Consider the following 21,732-nt stretch of genomic DNA (forward strand, 5'->3'; position numbering starts at 1 on the left):
CCCTTCCCTGGGCAGAAGCTGAACTCCCTGGACAAGTCACCTGAACCCTTGGGGCCTCAGTTTTTCCTCCCGTCAATAAAGGTGTAGGCAAGATGGTGTACGTCTCACTTCCAAACCTCCCTTCCAGCCTCCTGAGACTTGTCCCTGCAGGCTGCAAGGGAGGATGGTCCCTTGATCTGGCCCGCCTTCTGCCCCTGCCACCTCTGACCCCCAGCAGCCTGCCTCCATGCTCTGGGTCCTGCATGCTGAGGTCAGTCTGGGAGGTGAAGCCACAGGAAGCCCCATACGGCCCTTGTCCCTCTGGAGATGGAGAATTCACTACTTCTCCTTGACAGGCGGAAGGAAACCCACAGCCTGCCCCCAGTGATCTTACACCGTAAAAACTGTCTACTCTGAGGGTTCATTTTTGCAGACTAGGAATGTATTTCCTGGGCTTATTGACTAGCTTTTTTCCACAGAGGGACAAGATATTCCTATTTCGCTTTAAGACCTCTGTCAAATGCTTATTCTTCTGGGGAAAAAAAAAAAATCAAAAATAAAAGGCTTACTCACACATCACTGTTGGTTGTGTACACACTGTAGTTTAGTGACTCGATTGCCATCCAGCGCACTGGGAGCCTTCCCTGGAGAGAACAAAGTGAGATGCCACTTAGGCAAGATGGGGACCCTTCCCAAGACACACAGCTTGCCTGGAGCTGGGGCTCCCTCAAGCCCACAAGGGACTCTACTTCGAATCCCCCAGACTTAAGTTATGGTAGGATCAGGGATTGCTGGTTTGTGTACACAACACACACGAGTGTTCTCGAATTCAAAGACATGCGAAGACTATCAGACCTGTTGACCTCAAGCAGTTCCTACAACAGTTTTACATAAGAAAAATAATTAAATGTGTGGGTTTGTGTGCGTGTGGATGGCTAAGTGCCTTTTTGGTGGGCATTTCATTTACTCACTTTGTGGCTCTTGGAGGCACTCAGAAGTTTGAAAGGGGAGGGAGGCAGAGAAACCAAGAATTAAACTATAATGTGGGGGGATCCCTGGGTGGCTCAGCGGTTTGGCGCCTGCCTTTGGCCCAGGGCCTGATCCTGGAGTCCCGGGATCGAGTCCCACATCGGGCTCCCTGCATGGAGCTTGCCTCTCCCTCTGCCTGTGTCTCTGCCTCTCTCTCTCTCTCTCTCTCTCTCTCTCTCTCTCTCATAAATAAATCTTTAAACTGTAATGTGGGAAAGACTCAGGTGATGGGAGGTGCCCAGCTGTGCCTGGGAGAGATGGGGAAGACTTTCCAACAAGGGGGACACTGGAGCCCGGTTCTGTAAGCTGTAGGTGCCGTCAGGCGGCCTGGGAGAGAAGAGCATTTCAGACCAAGGGGACGGGGTGCATACTCATCGGTGGAGGAGGAAAGACCTTCCCGTCTGTGCAGTTTACACTGGGTCTGGAGATGGGATGAGCTATCTCATCATTTGGGGGCCTGGCCCTGACTTCACCCAGGTGGTCCCCATTTCTTTAAGTCCACCCCGGGAAAAATGAATGTGGACTGGAAAAGTTGGAAAGTTTGCCTTCTATGTCTTAGTCCTAGTGTCACTGTGACTTTGGGCTCCCTTCCTGGTGACCCACCCCGGGAGTCATATGGGCCCTACTGAGAGCTGGATGTCCCCCTCGCAGGGATTTGTCCAAGCTCCAACAGTGGTGTTTCAACCCACAGTAGCCAAGAGGTGGGGCAGCATCAGGAGAAATTGGGGGCATCTTCTCAGCCCCCCTGAAACAGGAGCAGGCTTCTCCCAGACCGCCCAGCCTGAGACTAGCCCTGCCTGGGACCGCAGAACTACTCCTGAACGTGCCGTTGTCTCCAAGTCTTTGTGAAGCAGTGAAATTCTGAAGCTCCTGATCCTAAGTCCTGGTTGGTACATGAAGGTTCAGCTACCGAACTCTCTCTTCTCAAACCTACATCTCCAGTGTGATCCTCAACATCATGCCTCCCTTCACTCCATGCCCAGCCCACCTATTATTCTAGCCTTTTCTTCCCCTCCAGAGCATGCAAAGAGTTTTCTGCTTGCCTTTGCCTTTATGGATCTGCTAGCTTCTGACCTCATGGCTCCCAATTACTGATCTCCATGTTTACTTTTTTATTTTTCTAGTTTGACTTCTTTTGGATCTGTCCATTTCCCCCGTCCCTCTTGCTCTCTCACCTAAGTTCAGGCCACCATCAGCCCTTTCCTGAGGACAACCTTTTAACTGATCTTCCTGCTTCAGAGTTTCACCCCCTAAGGATCAGTTCTCCTCACCACAGCCACACTAATTACTTGAAATGGCAAGCCAGCCACGTGCTTCCTTAAAGTTCTCTAATGCCTTTTATTGTGCCAAGATCTCCATCCTTAACTGAGTCCAAAAACTTTTAGCTGGAATTCAAGAATCTTCAAGACAACTTTATAACCCCTTCCTCCTCCCACCATGAATTTTAACTCTCCCTCTTTTCTGCATGATGCCGTATTGGATTACTGGACCCACAAATGTCTGCCTCTAGGCTTTTATCTACACTCTACCTTGCAGGTCATTCAATTCATTCCCATATCTCCAATATCTTTTTAACATTTGTAAAACGCAAGAGTTGGCCTCCTCCGGGGAGCCCTCATGACTGCCCACAGGCTCAGTTCAGTATGTTTCCTGTGTCCCCATGTGCGTTCCTCCTCTGTCCTCTGCACTCACCAACTGTTAAAATTGTTCATCGTGTGTCCAAGCTCTTTGAAAGTGGAGACTGTGGGAGTTAATGTTACAAACCCTAGCACAAGCTGAAACACTGTAGTCATAAACTGATGATGAGGGGATGGATCTAGCAATGACGATAAAGGCCCAAATCACTTACTACTTTAGTTTGCAACACTTCCAATATTAGCATCAGCCGGGGAACTCAAAACACACACACACAAACTGATGTAGGATCCCCACCCCAGAAAACTGACTCACAGGATCTCAGCAGTAGGACTCAGCATCTGTACTTTTTGAAAACTTCCCAGGTGATTCTGAAGTGCAACGAGAATGGAAAATCTCGGATTTAAACAGTGAGCCAGATAAGGTGGCCACTCTGCCCTCTGGTGGTACCTTGCCACACTGCACCCCTTTTGTAGGGAACTTGCTTTTCTCCAATTCCCTTGCCTTTCCTCCTCCTGGGCTTGCCAGCTTGCCCTGTGTGTTTCCTCCCAGACCCCATGCTGCCACAGAACACTTCACCTGACTGCTAGCAGCCAGAGTTAAGTTCTGACCCATTTAAGTGCTCTACACCTCTAAGCATGTCTTGTAAGCTCCTCAAGACTGCAGAAATCCCTGCCCTTTATGAAATGCCAAGCAAACCAGCATTCTTCTTGGGGATCTGAGGACAGCATCCAAATAAAATGTGTAGGTTGTGGGGTTAACCTGTGTCAGTGCCTCCACCCCATCACCCAGAGCACCATAGCCCCCAAATGCCAGAGAGAAACAAGGAAAGGGGTTCTGTGAATGAGATAGCAAGCTTCAGGTGGCCCAGGAGGAGCAGAGAGAATGGAAATAAATGGATGAGTGGTGGGTCCTGCTTCTTTAAGACAAGCCCAGCCCCTCAGTGAAGAAACATCTGCTTTGGGTCAGGAAAATTCAGAAAAGCTTAGGGAAGAAAGTATTGCATGGACGCCAGCCCTCAGGGAGGCACCTAGGGCTTCTGAAAGCCTTCACACTGATAAGCATCTGGAACCCCACTGGATGTCTGTGATGGAGTCTAAGAGCCAAAGGGGCCCCCACTTCTAACCCTTATCCAAAAAGGACTGGAAAGACCCAAAATGGTTATGTCACTGGGATAGTAACTATATAAAAATACGTATGTTTGTTGAAGGCAATAAGTAAAAAAGGAAAAAAAAATGTGTCGAGGTGGTGAACTATGGGTCATTTCCTTTTTGAAACATTCTTGAGTATTGTTTCTGTTATCTTGTCAGTAACTAAAATAAGCATATTGCAAAACAAAACAAAACAAAACAAAACTCTGAATATGAAGATAAATCTGAAGACTGAGCCTGGCTCAGTCACTTTGTTGCCAACGAACTTAAAGGGACTGTGTGAGGGGCACGGGGGTGGCTCAGTGGTTGAGCATCTGCCCTTGGCTCAGGTTGTGACCCTGGGGTCCTGGGATCCAGTGCTGTGTCAGGCTCCCCACAGGGAGCCTGCTCCTCCCTCTGCCTGTGTCTCTGCCTCTCTCTCTGTTCTCTCAGGAATAAATAAATAAAATCTTTAAAAATAAAATAAAGGGACTGTGTGAAAACTACTGTAGTCCCAGGAAAGCTGAGCCAGAGCAATGTCTGTCAGACCTAGGAAAGGGGGAGCCATGCAGCTGGGGTAGAGCAACCAAACACATGAGATAACTACAGGATCTGCCAGCCCCCCAGCTCTGCCCTTGCCCCCCCACCCAGGGAAAGTAGATGGCGGCACCATGTTGTTGGCCCAGCTCGCACATCCCTGGAAGGGGCATTTCCAGGTCTTTACGATTTACGGTGGGCAACAAAAGCAGAATGAGTCCACCTTCTCTCCATCTGTGGTGAGGTTCTCCTAGCATCTTGTACCTGAAGATTAAATATTACTGTTTGGGAGAGGAAGTATCATCAAGTGACTGTGGATTGACTTGGGTGTGGAGAGGGAGTGGAGAACTTTTAGTGAAGAGGGAAATCTTCCGTGGGCTTTAGAAGTTAAGAATTTTTCTCCAGGGCCTCCCTATGATTGAGGAACCTCAGTAATTTATTTCATTTATATTTGGAAAGTATGTTCAAGGTATTTTTTGCCCCTCCTATGCTTGCTGTGCATAAAAGAGGATGACGGAGCCCCCTCAGGTTTTTGAACAAGACACTTAGGGGTCTGGGGTGCCTGGGTAGCTCAGTGGGTTAAGTACCGGCCTTTGGCTCAGGTCATGATCCCAGGGTCCTGGGATCAAGCCCCATATTGGGCTCCTTGCCTACTTCTCCTTCTCCCTCTACCTGCTCCTCACTACTGATTCTCTCTCTCTCTCTCTCTCTCTCTCTCTCAAATAAATAAATAAATAAATAAATAAATAAAATCTTAAAAAAAAAAAAAGACACTTAGGAGTCTGCCGGGGTGTAGATGCCCCATGAGGCTTGGATGTTACATCACTGGGCCACACGTGACAATGTCTCCTTCACTGGGAAACATAGAGCCCTCGGTCATTTTAGGAATCAAAACTCAGAAGGGATGTTTGCTGGGCCAGGATACTGTCTCCTGGGGTACACAGCCAGGTGCCTGGGTCACCGAAGAACAGTCATATTCCAAGAGAAGGGCCATCAGGTGAGGGAGGAGCCCTGGGGAGGATGTTCTCAGTGTCCGCCCTCTGTACTTACCATTGTCTTTTTCACATATACTTCTTGACCTCGGGATAATCCAAAATCTGCTATTTTGGCTACATAGTTTTCACCAACTAAAATATTCCTGGCAGCCAGATCCCTGTGGATAAACTGAAATTTTAAAAAAAACATCATGTATTTTCAGCATTTTTGCTTGTTCACTTCATTCTGCTGGCACAAAGCCACCAGGGCAAGAACTTTGGGAAACAGAGAAGAGAGGAATCCAATTCCTTAAAGTCCCTCTCCAAAATCCTCACTGGATTTTGCCAAATGACCCACCATGTCTTAGGAGAAGCATTTTGGGAAGAAAAAGAAAGAAAGAAAGAAAAGAAAGAAAGAAAGAAAGAAAGAAAGAAAGAAAGAAAGAAAGAAAGAAAGAAAGAAAGAAAGAAAGAAAGAAAGAAAGAAAGAAAGAAAGAAAGAAAGAAAGAAAGAAAGAAAGAAAGAAAGAAAGAAAGAAAGAGAAAAGAAAAGAAAAGAAAAGAGAAAAGAAAAGAAAAGAAAAGAAAAGAAAAGAAAAGAAAAGAAAAGAAAAGAAAAGAAAAGAAAAGAAATCCAGGTCACTAAATCTTCCTGTTGCCATGTTAAGTCCTCTGCTGCTGTGCATCATTTGGACCCAGATGAGGCTAAGATTGGTTAAAGCACCTCACTAAATGCATACGCTGAGGTTCACTAAATACATGTATTGTCAGTTTTTGGCAATAAATAACATATATATATATATATATATATATATATATATATATATATATATATATATATTAGTAACCAAGAGATTAAATTTAGGGAGATTGTAAGGGGAAGTAAAAGGGGGAGGCAGACTAGAAAAATGTATGCGTTTAATTCAACACTGATTCTGTAGAGAATTTCAAAGGAAATATTTTGGTCCTCACAACAAACCTGTTTTTGGCTCAAGTAGTCCATACCCCGGGCCACATCTGCTGCGAAATGGAGAAGCTGCTGGGAGGACAGCGTGGAGGCGGTGCTGTTGGCAATGGCAAAGGCTGGATCCGTCTCCAGCACTCGGCTCTTGCGCAGGAAGTCCAGGAGGTTTCCGTGGGGGGCGTATTCAATGGCCAGGTACAGGTAGCCTATGGTGAAAGGGAGAGACATCAGCTTCTCAGCAGCCCCTTGATAGCTGTGAAATTTCTGAGATGTGCTATGGTCCCAAGAATTGCTTCCAGAACTCAGTATCTAAAAGCAACACATCTGGAGGTACCAACCTTAAGAACACTGGCGACAGAGGAAGAGAAGTTCCATACTCCTGCCATACTTAAAGAACACCATGCTTGAAGCCAGGGTCCCCTCTTTCCCACTCCCATCCCTCCTAGCACACATGGACTAACGTGGAAGCTTCCTGAATGCTTTCGCTCACTAATAATAGAGAATGAAATCAATGTGTTTGCCTCCAGAAGAGCTAGGACGGCTAGTTCACATCACCTTTTATTTTTATTCAGTATTGATTGAGAACTGATATGAGCCACACATGTTATTCCAGTCTGTCTCTGCTTAAGGTTATTTTAAAAAAACAAAAATAAAAAGATTAAATACCCATGGCAGAAGGACCCATACCAGGTAACTTTCTCTCTTCTGCTTCTACTCCCCACCTAAAACTCATACTAAGTCACCGCATTGCTGATTTGGTCATTGGTCAGAAGAATCTAATGTCAGAGATTGCATTTTGCTTAGAGAAATCAGAAGACTCAAACTTTTAGAAAGACAGAAAAAAAAAAAAAAGAACAAAAACAGGTCCTCAAAGAAATCATGGTCCATTGTCTTGGTTTTCTTCCAAATTGTCCTCCTCTTTTTTTCTAAAATAAAATTAATCTTCTTTCATAAAAACATTGATATCTAGAATCAATGAAAAGCAGAGTGGTTTTACTGCCTTTTAAAGATAAATTTTTTAGGGCCAAGTGATCCAGTTCTAAGCTTCATATTTTGTTATGAAGAAAATAAAATCTTGATGTTATTTTCACTTCAAAACATACATACATACATACATACATACAGATAAATTTTTTTTGGTATACCATTTTTAAAATTTAAAATGTCAAATGATTTTGAATTTCAAAGACATTCTAAGAAATTGAAATCCTTGCAAAAAAAAATACTGTACCATGTTGCACTATAAGGCAAGATAGACCTCAATGCTTTCTTACATCGTTACTGAACTATAAATTTTAAGAGCCAGCCAATTATGTGTTAAGGTGATGACAGCAGAAATTTGAAAGACATATGTTTTTTTCTGTTGTTGGTGGTTACTTTTTTTTTTTTCTAACTTTCATTTACTGCTGCCCTATGCTGATTACTGTTTTCAGGAAATAGCTCAAAAATAAACGTCATTACTTCATTATTTAACCTAAGGGACATGATCTGGTTTTCAGAATTACACCCTTATTGGATCACAGAATGATATATTGTTTGAAGCACCAGTATTTTTAGTTTAATAAATTGAGGAAAAGGAAGTAGTCTCTTTTCTTTTGTTGGTGTTTGTGCTGCAAAATCAACAAGAGGTTGTCAAGTTTGTAAATAACTGCTGTGTGGAGCTTTTTTGTGGGGGTAAACTTTTCCATGAGAAATTAAGTGTAAGCACAGCTGCAGAACTATAAACCAGGTGGCATGCAGATATAAACTTATAGAAGTACTCAATAATATCTGAATTAATAATGTAAGTTGAACTTTAAGAGTATGTGCAACATAGAATAGTGGTAAAGCTCCACCGTAATTGTACCAATAATTGTTTTGGGAAAAAATAAAGCTCTATCAGATATAAGCTTATTATTATTATTTTATCCTAACCATCACCAATGCTTTCACCTTGCAGTTGATTTCTGACGTTCTGGATTTAACATTCAGAGTATCAGTGTCTTGGGTTTGGAGGAAAAAAAGGTAGGCGATTAAAAAGAGTCAATGCACTTCACTCTTCCTGGTGCTGAGGACTCCCCCAATCCACCTAAGCAAGAGTAGCTGAGAAAACGTCTGGATTGGCAAGGACTGGCATATGCAGCAACCATAGGTACCTTCGAGAAGTAATGGTGAAATACATCATAGGGCAAAAGATCCAACCTCAGGACCAACCTCCAAATAGATGCCAAAATTCAGCATAATTTGTAAACGGGACTAAACATTTGGATTGAAACTGCAACTTAAAAAAAAAGTAGGTAACATTCTTAAGATTATTATCTTTACTAATTTCATATGGAATGTGCCTGTTTCAAAAAAAAACTCTGGCAAGAAAGATAGGAAAAGAGCATCTTACCACGATGTTCACACGCTCCCAATAGATTGATGATGTTTGGGTGGTGGCCAAGTTTACAGAGAACCTCCAGTTCCCCAGCGAAGTCCCTGTGGTCATCTTTGGAGGCATATTCTGGGAAGAAAGTCAAGAATTGTGATCCCTCTCTGTTAGACCTGTTCAACTGTCCTTAACTGTCCTGCTTAACTGTCCTTTCCTGTTCCCCAGGACCTTCACAGGCACTGAGTCACCATTAGGTCTGAAAAAATATATAGAAATCAGAGATGACTCTAAGAAGAGTACTTGGTACTGGTGACACTTTGGGCTGACGCTTTGTTGTTGAGAGCTGTCCTATTCACAGTAGGATATTTGGCAACATCTTAGGCTTTCCCACTAGATACCAGTAGCCCAACCAAATATGTATCCAGACACTGCTGAATGCACCCCCCCCCCCCGCCAAGAGGCAAAACACAGAGAATCACAGCTCTAAACTTTTTCTTGCTTATGCTTTCAAATACCCTGTGAAATGACTTGGTAGAGATGGAGCAGCCTCCAGTTTAGACTTTAGCTATCCTAGCTGAAGCCGCTGTCCAGCAACAAATATGCTGAGCAAGAGAACCAATGTTTCAGTGCAACACTAGGAATGCACACACCTTGCTTTATTATAATAATTTTAACTTGCTTTTCCACAAATCAGTCCTGCCAAAAAAAAAAAAAAAAAAAAACAAAGCCTCAAATCCAACAGCATTTTTATGGAAGTTGCTTGGTGGTCAGGAAACTGAAATGCATTTGTTTCTATTTTTTCATCCTGTCTCTCCACTAGCACTCAGATCAGAGGAAGAACTACCAGGTACCATTCAGGCTGAAGGGAAGGCCCTCTCTGGTTGATGTACAAACTGATCAGCCTTGATAGGTGACAGAGTGCTGTAACTATTTTTTGAAAAATAACACTGGGTAGGAAAGGTAGGAGAGGGGGACAGTTGTGGACTGGTGGCCCAGGGCATGCTTGAACATGCTTAGGTATTACAGGAATGTTTCATGTGGACTAAGGGTACCTGTAAAACTAGCTAGTAGGCAATCCCAGGTCAGATAACCCTGTTCATGACACAAGAAGTCCGAGGGTCAAAGCCTTAGGAGTATTTTTTAAATGAAGTTCTTTATAATGAGTTGTCCCCCTACTTCAGTAACTGTTCTTCTTGGAATGTATCAGTCTCCCTACAGACAGTTTCTGCCCTTTGCCCCGTTTAATCTATTTTACCTCTTCACGTGTGCATGAGACAATCAAACTCAGGTCAGATTTTAAAAGCCCTGGTTTGATAAGATTCTATATCCTTTTCCCTCATACTATTCTTACTATTCCCCAAAACTCCCCACGACTAAAGTAGCAAAACAGAAAAGAGATTTCTGGATGCTCTGCAAGACTTTATGTGCGTGTGTATGTGTGTTTGAAACATACTACTATCTCTCAGCACAGACACTATTTTATTTGTTTTATTTTACTTGCCTTCCATCAACACTGCAAAAAGCAGTGGTGATTTAGTGAGATTTAGGGTTAATTCCAACCTTAGGCTCAATATTGTCAACAAAAAGGGAAACCCATCAGCAACCTCTCTTGAGTCTGCATTGGGAAGCTAACCAACAACAGTAGTTAATCATTTTCCCTGCTCTAACACATGGCTTTCTAAACCCGAATGCTATAAAAGCAACACTGCACCTTTACAATCAAGCATAACCTGCTTCTTCACACAGAAGAGAACACACCTAGGACTGCCAGTGAACTGTCATTTTGTTTTCTCAGAGGATGTTTATTAGCCATCTTGTTAAGTAAGTAGGCAACAAGCAGTCTTGAGATGAACTCAACTGGAAAAGATTTAGTTCTTGTGACCTTAGACCCTGGTTTTCAAACTTGAGTATACAGAAGAATCACTGGGCATGCTGCTAAGAACACAGATTCTCACGTGCCACTCCAGAAATTCACATACAGTGGGAGAAGCCAAGGTGATGCATGTCTAACAATGTCTCCAGGAACTCTGATGCAGATAATCCATGAAGACAATGGTTTTCAAAGTGTGGTCTCCAAACCCTCAGCATCAGCATCACTATGGACTAATTAGAAATGCAAATCCTCTGGCTCTACCCCAGACTTACTGACTCAGAAACCAGAGTGGACCCCAACAGTCTGTTTTTAACAAGTCTTCCAGGTGATTCTGATACACACTCAATTTGGAGAACCACTGCATCAAGAGAAACAACAGCACTCCCCTCAAATTAGCAGTGTGTGATAGAGAATCTGTATTCTCACATCCCAATGAGTCAAAACAGTGGCATTTAAACAGCCTTCATATTTACGTCCTGACCCCATCACTGGCTGACCTCAAAGGAACTATCACCTGCAGTTGCACAGAACAGCTATATTTGACATCATGCCAATTTTTTGTTTAAATAATGTAAGCCCATAGAGGAAAGATTCGACAGGAAGTCAAGTTTTATTCCCACCCTAGTGAAATGCTGACTTGATTTGGCCAAGCACTGACCTTTCATCCTTTTGATGGCAGCGTCCATCCGTAACCCATCCTTCTTGATGCGCGCCTTAAGAACCTGGCCAAAATTACCCTCCCCGATCACGTCTTGAAATTTGATGTCATTCCAGTCAAGCACTGGATAAATTGTAGGATCTGGGTTGTTTTTGGCCTTCCTGTTCAGGGCCAGGGTTCCTGAGTTGAACTGCACAGCTGGTTCTTCCCTCTGGAGAAATAATTTTTTTCATGGTTTTGTGTCAAGATTTTTCATAATTCTAATGTGCATAAGTACTCCTGGTGTGTATCCCTACCAGGTAAAACAAGAAATTGTCTATCTAAAAAAAGAAAAAAAAAAGAAAAAGAAATTGTCTAATTCTAGAATGCAGATGGAAACAGGTTTCATCTAATAGGCTGTCTATAGGGCTGCATTAGATAATTCCAGGCCTCATGGGGAAGGCAGACTGCAATCAATTAGCAATGTCTGCAGAGAGTGAGACAGGAGGGAATAACAGCAAGTATGCCACAGGATGGCACATCCTTGAGTTAATCACAATTAAGTGTGGAATGAGCAGGTGTTCATTTCTGGTTTAGAAAAGAACTCAGAGATCCTATCTGGGGCAGTTACAGGCCATGCCTTCATAAGAGCTTTCCATGCATTGTCTTGGTCTATTCTCTCTGACTTATCCTAAACCTTTGAACCTCTCAAGCCCACTCTAGAGCAGAGTCTGGCTCCAGGATTACACAGACTTATAGCAAAGCCCAATACAGCATCACCTTTTCTCCTGAGTTTGAGAGGCTGCTAACATATCATGAAAAAGGACAGGTACCATGATGAGTGCCAGTGCTCCAGCCCCCTTGCTGGTCTTCCTCCAGTGACAGCCTGAGTTGAGCCAGCTCTGGCATGGAGTCAGAAAACAAAGCTCCCCAAGTATAATTTTGTAAACCTTGGTTACTAGTCAAAATTTCTAGATGAAAGAATGAGGCAGTGCATGGTATTATGAACTATGACTGTAGACTGAAGGGTACAAAGGAATGGAGATATACACATGTGCATATAATTCATATATATTACACATTTATATGGGGGATAATAAGATTGTGGGAGTAGGGATGCCCGGGTGGCTTAGTGGTTGAGCACCTGCCTTTGGCTTAGGTCATGATCCCAGGGTCCTGGGATTGAGTCCCACATCAGGTTCCCCGCAGGAAGCCTGCTTCTCTCTCTGACTATGTCTCTGACTCTCTCTCTGTGTCTCATGAATGAATGAACGAATGAATGAATGAATGAATGAATGAATAAATAAATAAATAAATAAATAAATAAATCAAATCTTAAAAAAAAAAGATTGTGGGAGTAGAAAAGGGAACTGGAAAAAGGAAATGTGGGGAAAACTTATCTAGTGCAATACATCATTACTCATCACACTGAGGTCTGTTTGTACTCATATCCTTCCTTACACAGTGTTCAGTTCTTCATATTGCAAGATTAGACTCCCTGGTGACTTATCACTAGGATGACCATACATCTCATTTTGGCAGGGCAATAATTCTGTTTTATCTCTGGCTTCCTAAATCATTATTAAAAGCAACCTTTTCATTCTCAAAACCACTCCAGTTTTGACAACAAATTATGTAGTCATGCTGTTTATCCCCATTTCATAATGAAAGTCAAAGAAAAAAGGAGACCTGCTTAAAGGAAATATTCGCTTTACAAGTCAATTTCCTGGTCCACATCTTTTTTTTTTTTTTTAAGTAGGCTTCACACCCAGAATGGAGCTTGAGTTTATGACCCAGAGATCAAGACCTGAGCTGAGATTAAGAGTCAGATGTTCAATCAGCTAAGCCACCCAGGTGCCCTTCCTAGTCCACATCTTTAAAGTGAAGGTTCTGCATACATGTAGACTTGTACTTATTATAAACTAGTAGGAAGATAAGGCACTACCACATTTTGGAAGGCTTGGGCCATTCTCCTTTGGACATTTGCCCTCTTTAACTGCAACATGATCAGGAAGGCCAACAGGACTGTCAGGCAGGTCATTCCCGCTGAGCCAAGGATGGCTATGAGCAGCATCTTCCCACCTCCAAGGTCCGCTGGTGCTGCACAGAAGATAAGAGAAGCAGCAGGGTTAGTTTAGGAAAGATAAGCCAAGACCATCTATGAGAGACCATGGTATAATGGAAATATAATGGCAGCTCTGGCTCTGCCACCTAATTGCTACAGGACTTTGGGCTACTCATTTATATGTTCTGAAGCTCAGTGGAGAGGAGTCTGACTCATAGGGTTGTTATAAGACCTTAAAAAAAAAAAAAAAAAAAAAGTGCTAATTCTTCGTTGTTACCATGTGTCCAAATTTTACTTCCAAGTAGAGGCCTAAGCAGCAGCACATTATCAAATAACAGCAAGAACGACTAACTAAAGGACTTTGGGAAAGCAGCTAAACCTCCCTGCACAATTTTCCCACCTAGAAAAGCTCTCAAGTTCTAAGATACTGAGCTTAGAGTCTATAAGATATTTTGCTTTTTTTTTTTCTCTTGATTAAAAGCTGATTGAGAAAATCTGAGCATACCAATGGGAGAATGAAGGAAAGAAGGAGGGAAAGACCGAACAGAACAACCACTGAATTTAGAGGTCAAATCAAAATACACTATTAAAGATTATAGTCTAATCCTTCCATTTGTTTCCCTTATTTAATTCAAATAAGATTAAATGCAATATAGTTTTATGAAAAAGTCTGTAGAGCATGACCCCATCTTCTTACAAGTATTCTTCTGTGATAATCTCTCTTTTCTTCCTTCTATCTCTAAGCATGGGTGCATAGAGAAACACCTGGAATGGAATGGTGAGAATTTTGTTGTTTGGTATGTCTTGTTTTTAATTTTTCTGTTTGTAGTTTATGTATAGGTTGGACTTAGGGCCTTTATACATTTTACCAATACACAAATAATTATAAAAATAATGCATGTATTAAGGGTATCAATTGAAAACTCCAACTCTCTATAATTGGTAAACTCATCATTCCTTTGACATTTCAAAAATATTACAAAGAATCAGCACTGAAAATACAGCATGTTTCATTTTATTTATTAAGCCCTAGATAGACCTCAAAAACCAAGTTTTTACTACTATAAGATTTTCTGTAAAAATAAACTGTAGCCCAGATTATAAATCTGCAAAAATTTCCATCTAACGTCACTCTATGTTCCCTCGCACATGTTGCAGAGGGCTGGGAGGTGCCATTGCAGACAGACTTCAAAGGGAAGGTGCTCCAAGAGCTGCAGGCCCACCTACCCTGGTCCCTTGTTCACTTAACTACATTGAACCAGTATTATCAGTCACAAACCCTGGGCATTGTGTGCTTGGCACTCTGAGGGACCTCTATCTATCTCAGAGAGGTCACTCTCACTGGAGTGGGGGTTAGTAGTGGACATGAAGACATCATAACTCGGATCCAAAAAGTAAAAAAAAAAAAAAAAAAAAAGCAAACTTAGAATAGCATAGTATCATTCAGGCTAAAAGAGGAGTTCATTTGAGAAAGAATGGAGTTGGTTCTTAGAGCCTCCCACTGAAGCACCCACACAGGCTTGCCTTCACTAAGCAGGTTTCACATTCTTTTTCCAGGGAATCAAATTCACATTCCTCAGGGCTTCCATTGTTAGATGAGGAGTGCTAAGGGACTAAGTTAGTCTAAGTCTAAGGCTTAACAAAAGAAAATGGATCAATAAGGTATCCCTCCCAGGGGCATTTTCAATATAAGAACCTATCTAGCAACTGTGAAGCCTATTTGGACAGACGAATTTTGTCACATGACATACATATGAGGTAAATATCTTAAGATAGTGGAGCTTTTCTGATACTCTCCAGAAATAATCTTAGGTAAATACCTGGTCATTCTACCAACCTTGAGATTTAGAAAGGGTCATCAGTTCATGAGAAAAGGTTGGGTTGCTTGACCCTATGTTGTTCTCTGCAAAAATGTCCACCTGGTAAGCTGTTTCAGGCTCTAGGCCCTTTAGCTGATACTGGGTAATGGTGGCATTCTTGATCTTCACATCAATGTGCTGGTCTTCATTCTTTCCCTGAACCTTGTAACGGATGATAATAGATGAAATAGAATAGCCATCCAAGATTGTCCAAGAGATCATGGCTGAGGAGTCTGTGATGTTAGAAATCTTGATGTTTTCTGGTTGAGGAGGGAGAACTAGAAATTAAAGAAAAAAAAAATCACTTCAGTTATACTACTATCTCTTAGATTTTTTTTTAATCTCTTAGATTATTATGCTTTCAAGAGATACTTACTGTCAGCTCATAAAACAAGAAAGGCAAATAGGTGTTTTCTCAGATGGTAATTCCAATCAATTAGAAGTGGATTCCACACATACTTGACAAGATGGCAAAGACAGGAAAATGGCAACACATATATTATCATATATTTTCTCATCCTTGCATTCAATTAAGACATGAAATTCTATTACTCCACAAATATACTGTTTTTGATTTTGGGAGAACAGAAAAGTTATGAGAGTTGACATTTATATAGGCCCTTCCATATACTAACTCATTTCCTCTTCATAACAATCTTATCATAAATATTCAGTCCCACAGAGATAAAGTGACTTGACCAAGGTCACACAGCTATTACACAGAAGAAATACAATTCAACTCCTGGCAGTCTGACTCCACAGTCCATTGTCTTAGCCACTGTATCCAAAAGCCTATCCTTGCCCTACATGCATTTATAGAACAGTAACAGTCAGTGTATACATAAGAAAATGTGTTAAGGACTTAATAGACAAAGTACTTTAGGAATTTGGGAAAAACAGAGATCACATTCTACTCTGGGGCAGGATGAGAGAGAGATGCTTTGAGGTTTTCCAGATGTGAAGATGACATGCATAGAATCATCCCTGCGCTTTGATTCAAATACCTTCCAATAAAAGGCACAAGCAAGAGGCAAGTTGCTGACTCTATATAGCTTGATACTCTATGACCCCAGGGAAGAAGAAATCCAAGGTCTTGCCCCAGAATCAATTATACCTTACATCTATAAGGCTGTTGACAAGGTGCTTCCATATGCAGGTTTCCTCTTGACCCTCATAACCACATAGGTAGGTTAGCAGTGCTGAGATTTTTATTGTCCAAATTTTAGAGATGAGAACACTGAGACTTCAAAAATGCGAGGGGCTTATACTCGTCCCAATAAGTAAGTAGTAGACCATGCCTTTTCACTCCATATACTACTGTCTTTCCATAAGCAAAATAGACCATTTGAGAAGTGTTTTAGGTTATATTCTTTCTATTCTAAATTCTGAGCAATTCTTCTTCATTCTAAGTTTCCTTTTCCCATGGTGTTGATGTCCCATGTCATACTCCTTTGGTAGCTATGGCAATTTATGAGAATTGGATATTGAATTTTGAGTCTTCCAAATCTGATGTTCATTCTCAATGTCCAGCAGGTGGTAAATGATCCGAAATCACAATAAAGTAATCAAGAGTATGCTTTAATTTTCTTTGCTTCCAGTAATAAGATGCTGTATATTTTATATCTCCCATAAGGAGATAACAGAGTATTTGGATTCTTAACATTTTCAGATTACTATGAACACATGTTTAATGTGTATATAGTTGTGCTTCCAAAAAAAAATTCAACTTTATAAACCAGTGGTATTCTAAGCCTGTCACAAAAAGAAGCAGTGCCTTGCAGACACCTGTTAATTTTGACGCCAACTAAAGAACATAAATTTACATCTACGAATTTATCCACATTATGCCTGAAAGATGTCAACCTTTGGGCTAGCTCAGTGGATCTGTGATTTAGATGCATTGACATCTGAACCCAGCAATCAACATTTTGGCAGTTTCCCCAGGTATATTCTAAAGTAGATTTTAAAACACTTTAAGAAAAGCAAATCAGAATATAAACAATTTAGAGGTGGGATAGGACTGCAAAAGGAATTCCTCCAGGAATCAGTCTTGCCTTGAAAACAGTCCAGTGCCTGTCCAAAGAGACAAATAGACAGTATGGTTTGTCAAAAACAAACAAAACATAAACCTGAAATGTGAATTTGATTTCTAACCCCATGACATAATGGCTGTATAACTTTGGTCAAGTCACTTACCCTTCTTTGTTGTAGGTTCCTCATCTGTTAAATGTGATGATGATTCCTATTCTAATTTTTTTATAAAGTCATAGTTAAGTGTCAAATGAGATACTCTGCATATACATATACAAAAAATTACACACATATATTATTTTTACACATGTTTGGGGCCATGTACCAAATCTGATTCATTCTGCTCCTTATACTTGAACCAGATGGAACTGCTAGGCTGGGCACCAACATAAGCTTTATAACTAGAAGCATTAGTTTTACTTCTGAATAACCTATATGCATGTTCAGCCAATGGCAACATAGCATATTAACAAATATTTCAGTGAAAACTAAAATATTCTCATCCATATTCTCCTTGCCCCAATCTCCTGATCCTAGAGGGACCAGCTGCTACCATGCCAATCAACTTCTCTACCACTACCACCAGCATAATGCCTCTCATCCTCATCTAATTCCATACAACTGCCCAAGCCAAGTCCACGTTCAGTGACTACTAGCTAGTTTTCATTTAATCCTATAACTATGATACTGATTGTCATGATTTTGATCATTTATAATTCTAATGAGGGTAAACTTTACATAGAATAATCAACGGATAGCTAAGACAACTTTGAAAAAAAATAGCGATTCAGTCTACAGTTTCCAATACACTGCATAAATCTATGGTAAGTTAAACAGGTTGGAAATGGTAGGAATATACAGATCAAAAGTAGACAAAGATCAGGGACACCTGGGTGGCTCAGTTGGTTAAGTGTCTGGCTCTTGAATTCAGCTCAGGTCATGATCTCAGGGTCATGAGATCAGGCTCCCTATTGGGCTCTGCCCTGAGCAGGGCATCTGCTTGAGATTCTCTCTGCCCTCCCCTCACTCTTGTGAGTATGCACACACACACACACACACGCACACACACTCTCTCTCTCTCTCTCTCTCTCTCTCTCAAATAAATAAAATCTTTAAAAAAATTAAAGATCAATGGAAGAGAAAAGAGGACCAGAAATAAATGCAAAACCAATATGAGAAATGGGCATATGATGCAGAAAGCATTACAAGTCACCAGGGGAACTATTCAAAGTATGGCATTGTGACCATTAGCTTGTAATATGTGAATAAATAATATTAAAATTAAAAAGATTAAAGTACTTACACCAAAATAACATTCCTATGTTTTAAAGACCTAAATATGCAAAATGAAAGGCTAGAACTATTAGAAAAAATATAGAGAATACGTTTATGATCTTGGGGTAAGGAATAATGCCAAAACACAAAAAGTACAAACCATAAAGGCAAATATTTAAAGGACTGATTATATCAAAATGTAAAATATCTGTAGGTAGAAGACACCACAGACAAGGTGTAAATAAAGAGATTAGGTGAATAATATTTGCAATGTGTGTAACAAAATTAGTATCCAGATTATAGAAACAACTTTTTTTCTTAAGACTTTTTTAAAGTAATCTCTACACCCAATACAGGGGTCAAACCCACAAATCAAGATCATGAATCATATGCTTCAACTACTGAGCCAGCCAGGTGCCCCTAAACAACTTTTTACAAGAAAAGACAACCAATAGAAACTGGGCAAAGTGTATCAACAAATGCATCAAAAAAGAGGAAATCCAAATGCCTAAGAAAAGATGCTCAACACTGCTAGTTACCAAGAAAATTAAAATTGAAATTAACAGTGGGGTACCATCTTTTACCTTTGATATTATGATACAAAGGTTTTCAACATCAAGGGGTATAGATATAGGGAAAGGATATATATGCAGAAATGAATAGGGAAAGGATATATATACAGAAATGGATGTAGGGACATATCCCCTAGAAAAGCTGTCACATCTATGCACCTGAAGACCTGTATAAGGATGGTCATTGCATTTTTGTTTGCGATAAGTTAAAAAAAAAAAAAAAGGAAGGAAGTGATACAGGAAGGAAGGTAGGAAGGATGGAAAGAACTTAAATGTCCACCTCAAAAGGAATGGATAAAAATATTATGCAGAAGTTTAAAAAAATATATGTCAGATCTAAACAATGAACATGGGTAAGATGGACATCATAGCATTTATTCCACAAAATGAGATGAAGAATGGTATGTATGCATATGCACACTTACGGATGAATCTAACACATTGTGCTGATTCAACCTTGAATGGAAAGATACACAGCAAACTCATAATTGAGTTGTCTCTGGGGAACAGGCCATAGAACGGGAGTAGGGATGATGGTTCAAGGGCCTTGTGATCTCTCTGTATTGTGCCATTACTTCCACAAATCAACAAAAAAGCTGAAAACAAATATGACAAAATATTAACAGTAGTTAATTCTGGGTGGTAGGAATGTGTTTGTTGTATTTTTCTCTGCACTATTCTGTAATTTTTTAATTTCACAGAACTCTTAAAAAATGATGAACAATCCCTGAACACTGACAAAGCAGTTGAGACTTCCACATGTCACTGATACAAGAGAGTGGCTGGAAGAACACGGAGCCAGTTTCTATATCTGGGATTGAGCAAATGGAGATGCAGCTGCCAAAGAGAGCCTCAGACATAGGGTGTTGGCAAGGAACCCCATGATCCTAACGTAAGTGGTGGTTGATGTGGCTAAGAAATATTTAATCTTTCCAAGGACTCCAAAATGCACAGACACAGTTCTAATGCAGTGAATCAATAAAGAACTCTTTGCTTAATAATGAAAAATTTTCAATACTACCAAGAAACCCAAGAACTTCCAACTAATTTCAAATGACTGATCTGAAATAAAAAAAATCCTGAGCTACAGAATATTTTGAAGGAAAAAAAAGGTTTTATCACTCTCAAATATATTTTATAACTCCAAGAATTATCTACTATGAAGATTTTTCAAGCAGAGTAATTTGACTTTTAAGATTAGGAAAGACCTATCTAATTAACCAGCATTTATGTGTATGAAGAAACAGGAAAATCCTAAAAATTATCCTATAACAAATTAAACAAATCCTAGGAAACCTTATCCATGCTATTAATTTACTTAATTAATGACTCCATACCAAGGAAATGGAAATCTTAGCACACTCCTGCCTGAATTATTGCAAATCCAAATATATGAAGGTTCCTTACATATACCAGTTATTTAAATGATTTGCTGCATTGGGGTGGGGCACCAATTAGCCTCCATTCACAATTAACTGCCTTTCATGATTTCTAGCAAACAGTCTTGACTTGGTGGTAGCTAAGTCCAAGTGGCAGCAGCCAAATGCCATTCAGTCAAGGTTGGTGCCACATTAGTTACTTACTGTCACTAAGGGTCCAAGCAATGAGATCTTCACTCCATTCCCCCTGGGCCTTGGTGTTGACTCTGGCTCGGACTATGTACTGTTCCCTGGGGTGTAAATTGTTAAGTAGTACTGAAGTCAAGTTGCCTGGCACTTTGATATTCTGCTGGTCACTATTCATTTGCACAGACCTTCTCTCCACTTCAACATAAAAGTCATCTTCTGAGCTTGGAAATATTGGCTGCCAGGTCAAATTTAGAGTGGTCTGACTTTTTGGTAGGAGGATGAGACCTCTTGGAGGAGGAAGACCTGGAAGAAACCAGAAGGATCATGATTTTTTTAAGATTTTATTTTTAAGTAAGCTCTATTCCCAAAGTGGGGTTTGAACTTACAACCCCAAGATCAAGAGTCACATACTCTACTGACTGTACTGCCAGGCACCCCTAGATCATTATTTTTTGCATATGATGGAGCACAAACATCCCCAAAAGGCAACTTTACAGAATAACCTTAGCATCTAGACTAATACACAACTTCATGAACCATCAAAGAAACACAAGCTAGCAGTCTAGTACTTTTTTTCTATTAAAAGTGCCAATCTTTATAACAATTCTAATCTTGTAGTTTGAGTAATTACACTACAGGAATCCCTTTAGAGAACAACTGGGGAATATTTCTCAAGAGCTGTAGAAATGACTGTCTGTTTTGGTCCCATAATCTGACCATATCAGAGATTTATCCTGAAGAAATAATCCAAAGGAAGAGAAAAACCTAAGTGCATGAAGACATATATTATGACATTATTTATAATATCAAACAATCAGAAGAATCCTAAATGCTCAAAATAGGAAAACACTTTAATAAATTATGATATAATCATCCAATGGATTAAAATAGATCACTGGGAATAGTATGGGAAGTCAATAAAAATATTTCTAATATGTGAGGAAAAAAAAGCTGTGATTGCAACATGGTAAAAGTCATGGCTACAATTGGTGAAGAATAGAGAGGAAACTGATAAAAATTAAAACATGGATTTTCCAAGGTTGTGGGATGGGGGTGGGTACTATTCCATATTTCTATTACGATTTTGAGTAATATCTTTTAAGGCAATTTCAGGGTTACTTCCCTGTAGCAAGAATTTCAAACATTGTAACATGACTTGGCCAAGCCCTGCTCTCATCACATCAAGGTATTAGCTATGACCACATGCTGCCCTGGCCAAGAACCTGGGCTACCAGACAGGTACCTGAATGG

The 21,732-nt window shown here is 40.6% G+C and overlaps 1 protein-coding gene across 2 annotated transcripts in view; it reads right to left on the reverse strand.

Moving 5' to 3' along the window:
* Positions 1-21,732, reverse strand: part of TEK (TEK receptor tyrosine kinase) — a 106,111-nt gene that overhangs the window by 12,370 nt on the left and 72,009 nt on the right. Inside the window, exons 12-19 of one of the 2 annotated variants that reach the window (XM_041761572.1) lie at positions 20,497-20,784; positions 15,014-15,313; positions 13,060-13,211; positions 11,133-11,343; positions 8,623-8,733; positions 6,264-6,454; positions 5,361-5,474; positions 553-623 (exon numbers count right to left, since the gene is read on the reverse strand). In XM_041761572.1, the coding sequence (XP_041617506.1) occupies positions 553-623; positions 5,361-5,474; positions 6,264-6,454; positions 8,623-8,733; positions 11,133-11,343; positions 13,060-13,211; positions 15,014-15,313; positions 20,497-20,784 (1,438 nt within the window). Of the gene's footprint in view, positions 1-552; positions 624-5,360; positions 5,475-6,263; positions 6,455-8,622; positions 8,734-11,132; positions 11,344-13,056; positions 13,212-15,013; positions 15,314-20,496; positions 20,785-21,732 lie in introns of both variants that reach the window. The other variant, XM_041761571.1, reaches the window with a different exon arrangement.

Source organism: Vulpes lagopus, chromosome 7 (assembly GCF_018345385.1).
Source record: "Vulpes lagopus strain Blue_001 chromosome 7, ASM1834538v1, whole genome shotgun sequence".
Taxonomy (NCBI): domain Eukaryota; kingdom Metazoa; phylum Chordata; class Mammalia; order Carnivora; family Canidae; genus Vulpes; species Vulpes lagopus.